Source organism: Lottia gigantea (genome assembly GCF_000327385.1).
Source record: "Lottia gigantea unplaced genomic scaffold LOTGIsca_224, whole genome shotgun sequence".
NCBI classification, from domain to species: Eukaryota; Metazoa; Mollusca; class Gastropoda; family Lottiidae; genus Lottia; species Lottia gigantea.
In genome coordinates, this window is record NW_008708594.1 from 277,412 (window position 1) to 285,723 (window position 8,312).

At 31.8% G+C, this 8,312-nt stretch overlaps 2 protein-coding genes across 2 annotated transcripts; both read right to left on the reverse strand.

Annotated features, from left to right (window-relative positions):
- Positions 1–661: 661 nt before the first annotated feature.
- Positions 662–2,481, reverse strand: LOTGIDRAFT_96144 (hypothetical protein; the record flags this gene model as incomplete). The annotated part of the gene is made up of 3 exons (XM_009054767.1): positions 662–877; positions 1,136–1,324; positions 2,290–2,481. Coding segments are annotated over 3 exons (597 nt in total), but the record flags the coding sequence as incomplete, so codon positions are not given.
- A 4,203-nt stretch (positions 2,482–6,684) lies between these two features.
- Positions 6,685–7,456, reverse strand: LOTGIDRAFT_144143 (hypothetical protein; the record flags this gene model as incomplete). Its single annotated transcript, XM_009054787.1, has 2 exons — positions 6,685–6,903; positions 7,310–7,456. Coding segments are annotated over 2 exons (366 nt in total), but the record flags the coding sequence as incomplete, so codon positions are not given.
- Between the last annotated feature and the right edge of the window lie 856 nt (positions 7,457–8,312).

An 8,312-nucleotide genomic window follows, 5' to 3' on the forward strand; every position in this document is an offset into this window, starting at 1 on the left:
TGCTGGAGTTACTTCCTGTACCAGAACTTGGTGGCCGTATCATTCGATTCCCATTGAAATCTTCTTCTGGCATTAGAGCATGAGAGCATCGTGTGTTGACTGCGTTTCTTTCTAGAGTTTGTCTGCCGATCCAAACCCAATCATTGGCCTGTCTCACTGACTCTCCTTTCTTCACCTTACCATATTTGGAAGGCATTCTTTTTCTTCTGTACCTCATCATAAACACGGCACAGTTCACTGTGAATACCAGTATAGCCACACATGACACTGCTAACAACACATACATACCAATTTCAAGGGGAGTTAATCCACCAGTATCTAATGGTTGCTGCTGAGCTTCAGTTTTGGGTTCAGAATTTTTTGGTTTGCTTTCTGGTAGTTTGTCCAATGCACGTGCTGCAGGAATGACTTGAGGTTCGTGACCAGACATCCTATCCATAGACTTGCTTTTGGTTTTATGCTGATGTTTAAAATATTCGTCTTTACTGCTGTACGGAACATGGTGTAATTTTTTGTTAAATAGATCATTCTTTTCTAATCTTTCACTTGCTCGGTTGTCATAGTTACTGTCACTTTGAAGTTCAAAATAATTTGTTTCCTTGGAGAAATCAACATTCACATACACATAGCTGGTTGCTAGGTATCTGGTACGTCTGCGAACACAAGGGTCGGCCATCTTTAAAATAACGCGTACAAGCTCTCCACGTCCTTCATCTACAGCTATGATACTGTATTTATGATTGGTTGAATTCACAGGAATATCGATCACATGATCATTGAGTGAGGTTATGCTGAGGTCGTAATCTAAATCTGACATATATTCCAGAGGGAAACTCGTACCATCGGAAAACTGGACAGATATATCCAAAATACCCTCCTGAAAAGATAAATTCATGGAGCGTGAAAGATCTCAAATAAATATTGTAATAGTTTCTAATCCTGGTTGGCGAGTGATTGTCTGGTTAAGTTCAATACGTCATCTTTCCTCCAGGAAAGTGCCAAGAGGTTTGGTAGAAAGGATGTTGTTATCCTCTTAAAATATGACTGCTTTTTTATGAACAGAATTCAAAATTCCAAAATCTGTGTAGTGGATTCCCGGCAACTTATTTCAGTGGATGTAATGACCTTGACCTACCTGATGTTTAGTGATAAGTTTATCCTGTAGATGAGCAACTGCCGTTAAACTACCAAGTAAATTAGGTTCCTTAGAGATCTCCATGGATACACCACTGATGACTCGTACTAGTAATCTCTCAATAGTTACTTTATTCTTACCCACACGCAACTCTTTTACTCCCAGGATACGGCCTGAAGGCGCCAATACCTGCAATAACAAATTTAAGCAACTTATTTCAGGAGGGCTTTGAGCCAAATATTTCCGTTATTTAGGTGGAGGGAAAGTAAATTTATAAAAACCCTAACTTGACTTTATTTCTTCAAATCTAGATTTTATCTCAGTAGAACATTTTGTGAAATGGGGCCTAGAGTTTTGGATGGTGATTACAGCATTCTTACAAATATGCTAATTTTTTTTAAACCAATCAAGTATGTAAATATAAAATGATGACACATCATCACCTACTAAAGTGATGTAAGAAGACTTAAATCAACAATTATTTTTTTCATCAAAAAAAGATTTATCAAAATTATTTCTTCAGCCAAACAAACATACTTTATAGTCTTTAGAAATAAGATTATTTTGATTTGAATTTCATTAATATTAAAATCTACTACATGGAATAAACAATAAAACATTAGACAAAATGTTGTAATCTGACTGCAAAAACAGAGAATATAAAATTACTGAGTGAAAGAAAATATCAAAAAAACAAGTCATTTCTGGAATTATTTCTTCAAAAAGAAACAGAATTCTTAAGTTATTGTCTATAAATAGGCTTTTAATGTTTTCAATTTCTACCAGTGATACAAAATAACATTAGAAAAAATGTTGTAATCTGTCAATAAAAATAGACAATATTAAATTTCTTCACCCACAATCTACACCAGGAAGTTTGATATCATATCTCTCTACATTTTATACAGAAACTTCCTTGAACACTTCACTCTGGGTTCTGCTTTTTGCCAAGTCTAACCAAAGCCTGACCCTTAGCACATTAGGTGCAAATAAAATAGAACTGGATACAAATTTATACTTTTCAAGCTATATGTTTTTGTCATACTTTTGATAAAGTTATTGGTATCAGACCTTGAATCCATATCTGACAAGAACATCTTCATATCTACCCCTCAAATTGGTAAAACTGGATACAAAATGGCTGGCCTACTAACCTGTATCTCTGTTCGTCCTTGATGATGACCTTGAATAACTGTTCCATTCAGAGTTGCCACCTTCGTATCAGAGATTCGTAAACGTTCCCGAACCAAGTCTGTAACTCGTAAATATGCTTTACGATTGTGGAAATAGTCTGTTCTGCTTGCCGATTGGATAATAAATCTGGCATAGACTTCAACTTTAGATTGCTGGAGGCGGAGCTTACATCCATGATGGTCGATGGATGATTTTAACTCTTTAATACCAGGATGGGTCAACAATCCAAAATCTGCACCTCTTTTACTGAAAAGACAAATTCAATAAGATTAAAAATCAATCCTTTATAGAATAAAGTATCGCACTTCAATCATACATGATGCGGAATCAAGTTCTATGTTTTTGCACTAGATTGGGCTAATGAAGACAGGTTGCACCAGATTGGGCTAATGAAGACAGGTTGTACCAGATTGGGCTAATGAAGTCAAGCAATGATCAGAGATGTAAGTGACTATTGAATTCATTTCCGGAACTTTTTGGAAGCGTAGGCAGTGAAACGTTTCACATTTCTTATCCAGAAAAGAAATGAATCTGCAACTCATTTTTATTTCCGCAAATTTTACATCTCTGAATGATACATGTAACATATTAAGGAATGAGTGAAATTCTGCCAAGACACTAGCATTAGGGATGTTTAGCATGTACTGTCTGTAGCACAAGGGTCTTAGTTAATTCAATAAAATTAATATAAAGGAAAATATAAATTCAATGACAGCCCTTTTGCTCTTAAAATCTAAACCCATTAGCCCATTTTTTTGTAAAAATAACTAAAAGAACAGCATTTTGTGATCCTTTTGTTGGTAAAATTTGAAAGAGACTCTTATACCTAAACAAATACACTCTTAAATACTTGAAACTTTTTAATTTTGACAAAAAATAAATTAAAAACTTGAATAGATGTACAGAATATATGAAAAAAATATCTTTTGAAGTTTGCATATAGTTGTGTATAAGAAGGCTTAAATATTATACAGAAAATTACATGAGTTCCTTTGAAGTATCATATTATTACATAGATACAAGATATGATAAACATAACTTAAAGGGACCGTTTTTCTCCTTTTTTGAGTATTATTTTCTCTAATGGATATATTTTTAAAATTTGATGCCTGAACGGCTGAAATTACAAATTTCATGACTTGAAAATTATCTGATTAGAGAAAGTTAATGACCCAGCAAAATATTTTTTAATCGTCTCCAAGTTAGTTTTATTGTATTGTAGACAAACAGCTATCAAAGTTTCATATCTTCATAAGTGACATAGGTATCAAAGCTGAGCTATTTATGCTATTACAGCAATCCCTTAAAATCATATCAAATGACTGAAAGCAATACCATATAACAGCACACCAATTTGATCAATTTTCAATCTACAAAAAATGTGACTTTTCTATTCAATTTCATTTTTCCCATTGGACATATTCTTATAAATTTCTAAAAAAATTTACATACATTATAAGCGATTTATTTCAAACAATTTGTTGTAAAATTTGAAATTTTAATTTTATTGATTTGAAAAAACTCCCAAGATATTTGAACACTTTTTTTCAAATACAAAAAATATCTTCCAACTTCCAGTTTCCCATTCAAACTAATGTGAAATATTTTTTATGGGAGAATTAATTTTTCCCAACAGAATTCAGTGTATGGTATCTTTAAGGTATATAATATTAAGTTGGCAGACGGCCCACATTCTGGTAAACATCATCTTTCTGTTATAACCATTCAATGTTTATTTTAATACCAGAATTAACAAAACAGGATATATCTCACATAGCTTCTTAATATTATAAATCTTTTTAACAAGTTATTTATTAATTTCATTAAGCCTATATTTTATATTAAGCTTGGAGTAACACCATGTTTTAATATTTCAATTTCTATTAATTTCATTAGAACATATCCTCTACATATTATTAATCTTTTTAACAAGTTATTTAATAATTTCATATTTCTCATCTTATATTAAGCTAAGTCATCTATCTTCATAATGCCAGTCGACCAAGCTGTAAATGGGTACGGATAATCCGGGAAAGATCAATGTCAGGAGATTTTGGTCAAGGACTAGGAGGTAGAAAGGACTGTAAACCTAAGTTGTTATCCTTGTAAAATATAAAGTTATTTGTATTTAACAATCTAATGTTGAAGCAGATATCCAACTTAAGTCTTTTATTTTTATATCATCACACCCTTCATTTTCTCAAAAATGATGCCAGTAATTCTAATGGAAAGTGTTTTCTTCAAAGAAAATTAATGTTAAACTCTCAATTTGTGGTTTCTTCTTATTTTGTTTCATGTCATTATCTTTCATCAGAGTAAAGCTTCAAAGACAAATTAACATTTTGTTTCTAATAATTAGACTAAAAAATACCTTGGCAATTACATCTATTCTTCTTAAAGAAGGAAGAAAGAGTCAGAAACATTTTTAACAAGAGCGTGATAATAGATGTTGGCACAGAACCCAGAGAACTAGAGAACTAGATTTCAACCAATAGATGTAGGTGGAATAAACCACCTGCATTGTAACAATATTTATAGAATCAGAGAAAAAAATGACACATAAACATCCAAAAGACATTAGTCAAGCCCAAATGTCAATAGAATCAATGAGGAAAATCAATGATTGAAAGGATTGGGATAGTCATCCTTGGTCATTCAAAAATAAAATGGTTTGAGAGTAAAATTCTATTATCCTTTTTTAGGCTAGAGACAAAAATTAGGACCGACCTTAACACAATTGTATTTTACGCTTAGAATTAGGCCTACAAAGAATCCAATCAATTGCATTAAGTATTGAGCAACAAGTCTGAAGTCAAACAGAACAGAAGAAGATATTAGAGATTGCAGTGCGCTGTAGGCTGTAGTATTTATTATTAATACAGATATATATCTATTCTATTTAATTTAGCCACCAGGATTGGGAGTGGAAGTCAATTTTGTATAAACTATGTTTATAAATATGTCTGGATTTCTATTTGCCAAATATTTCACATCAATATGAGACTTATTTTAATAAACAACTCTGAACCAGTGGCATTCCTATGAATCACAAGAAAGCGGGGGGAGGTGCTGAGTTGGCACAGGGGTGCTAAATTTTATTGGAAGGGCAGACATATCCAGGTCAACCTCAGTTCTGGAGAGCCATATAAATAACAATGTTTTTCTCAAAATCTGTCTCTTAAAGCAAGTATCGGTATCTACAGATGTATAAAGTCACATCTTTCTTTGTCATGTCTATAACATTTCAATATGTTGACATTTAACTTGAAACTAAACATGTTCCAGTGTAATTTTAATAACTTGGCACTGACTGTATTTTCTGTGTTCTGATACAGTGACTATCATGAAGAATGTACTAAAAAGAAGGTTTAAATGGTCTATTAGATACGAGCACAGTTTCATGCCAAACCATATTATAAACAACTTAGGTTAGGTTCACTCTGACTTCAACCACTTAGAGATAAATTCATTTTCTACAAGACTGATAAATACTCAGTCGCCTTTTTAATGAAGCCAATAAGGATTGATCCTATGTAGTGGGCAATGAGGAAAATTACTTAGGTTAGGTTCACTTTGACTTCAACCACTGAGAGATAAAATGTTTTCAACAAGACTGATAAATACTTAGATTCTCATAATGATGCAATGAAATTAATTTTACATCACACTTTTTTGAACTGATGTTGGCAAATGAACACGTCCAACCCTATGAAGTGTGAAATGAGGAAAATAACTTAGCTAAGGCTAACTTGGGTTAGATTCATTTTGACTTCAACCACAACAAAACATTATTTCAAAAACACCTTATTGTCTGAGCAAATCAAAATGTTTTTTTAATTTTTTCGATATTTTTTAAGAGAATTGGAATATCAGGCTTAATACTACTAGTCTACTAGTCCTAGAATTGCATTGATAAAAATATAATATTTTGTAAGTTTACATTGATAAGAAACACATTTCTCTCCGAAAATTTCAACCCAAAAGTCACAAATTTTGGCTGAAAATGGGCCCCTGTAAAAACAAATTTTGAAGACATAATGTGTGCTCATGTTTATATTTTTATCAACACAAAGACATTCTAAGACTAACATAACTAGTTTGAGGCTGATATTCCAATTCTCATAAAAATAATGGGAAAAATTCAAAAACCTTTACTTTGTTAATACAATAGTTGCATTTCACATTTGGGACATTCACAAGTTTTAGAAATGGGAACAAAACCATGGATTATTAGTTTACATTTTTGTAGTTGATATGGTTTTTGAAGACAATCAACCCATGAGTTATTATCATCTTCAGTTGTTTGCAAAATGGAAATACAATGTTATATGATTGATCTTGTGCTCTAAAATTTCTTACCTTCTTTTTTTCTTCTTCTCCAAATTGGGAACTTTCCATTTTTTGATTGGATTAAGTTTATAATCTGAGAGCTGTATATCCAGTCTGTTCTCTGGTATCCAGACTTTAAGATGTAAGAATGAGGTATAGTAACCAGTCTTGGTGATAATAGTTACATTATGAGATCCTTGTGTCTCATCACCATCTAGATATACTTCAGAACAATCTGGAGCCACCTAAAAATAGTACAAATATTGAAAAACAACATTACTTGTGGACCTTCTGATAGACATACTTGTGCACAAGCAGTCAGACATCAATTGGTGTGTAATAAATATACCAATTAACAAATGTAGAGATTCTGCTGATGAACTCAGAAGCAGAGCAATATTTTTGTAGAATCAAAACTGTTGATCATTGTTAGTATTCTAATATATTGGTCTCCATTTTTAAATCTAGCTGTTCAGATGAAGATTTTGTATTTTAAGCAGATGTAAATTTATGCATCTGAATGCTGCTTTGAAACATTTACTCTCAATAAATTCGATATACTCTATGGAAGCCAAATATGGCATTTTTGAAGACTATAAAAGCTAACTTTTTATAGATTTGTTTGGATTAATATTCCCGAGATTGTCTTACCTTGATGACCTCTATATCAGCAGAATGACAGACAGTTTTATAGGTGACATCTTGTAAACTACCTTCTTTATCTACAGAATAGATTTTTAACGGGAACGTCTGTTTATTACCAGTTAATATAGCTGTATTTAATATCGTAGATTCCTGAAATTATGATATGTTCAATATATTCAAAAAGATTCCAAGTATTGAATAAATTTTCTTCATTGTTGCGTAAAAGCTCAATATGGAACATAATAAAACTTGTTTGATAAATACGGTGCTGTATATTTTGTACAAACTGTCCCTATGTCAGACCATCTAATATTGTGTGTGATCTTTTTCTTATTATTAATATTTATTCATGTAAATTATTACCACTCTCTCTGTGAACATACATACACCTCTCCTAAATGCTTGTTGTATTATAATACTGAACTAACCCTCTAGAGAAATAAAGCCTGGTTCATTCTCTCATTCTAACATCAAATTACACCAATTTTTTACTTCTGATAATTCAAAAATCAATACCATGTCAGTCAGAAATAAATTACATAGCATCACTTCAATCTACTGATCAATTTTTTTTTCACTAGAGATATACTGTATCTATTAAGCTAGTCACATTATGTAATATGGTGAACCTTTAGGTGAAGTCAAAATCAATATCATACCAGTCAGAAATACATTACATAGCATCATAGTTTAATTATATTTACCAATTATTATTTTATGCTATAGTCAAGTGGCTAAAGAAGTCACTGTTAGATAACTGTCAATATTGAATAATGTATTAAACAAGTCTCTTTATGTAACATGGTGAGCCTTTAGGTTAGGTCAAAAATTAATACCATTCTTTTTTACTGATCCAGTATTTTATATAATAGCCAATTGTCTGTAGAGGTTACTGTATTTATAACATAAGTTTGATTATGTAATATGGTGAGCCTTTAGGTGAAGTCAAAAGTCAATATTATATAAGCCATTCAATACCAAGAAAGCAAGAACATTCTGACATTAAAGT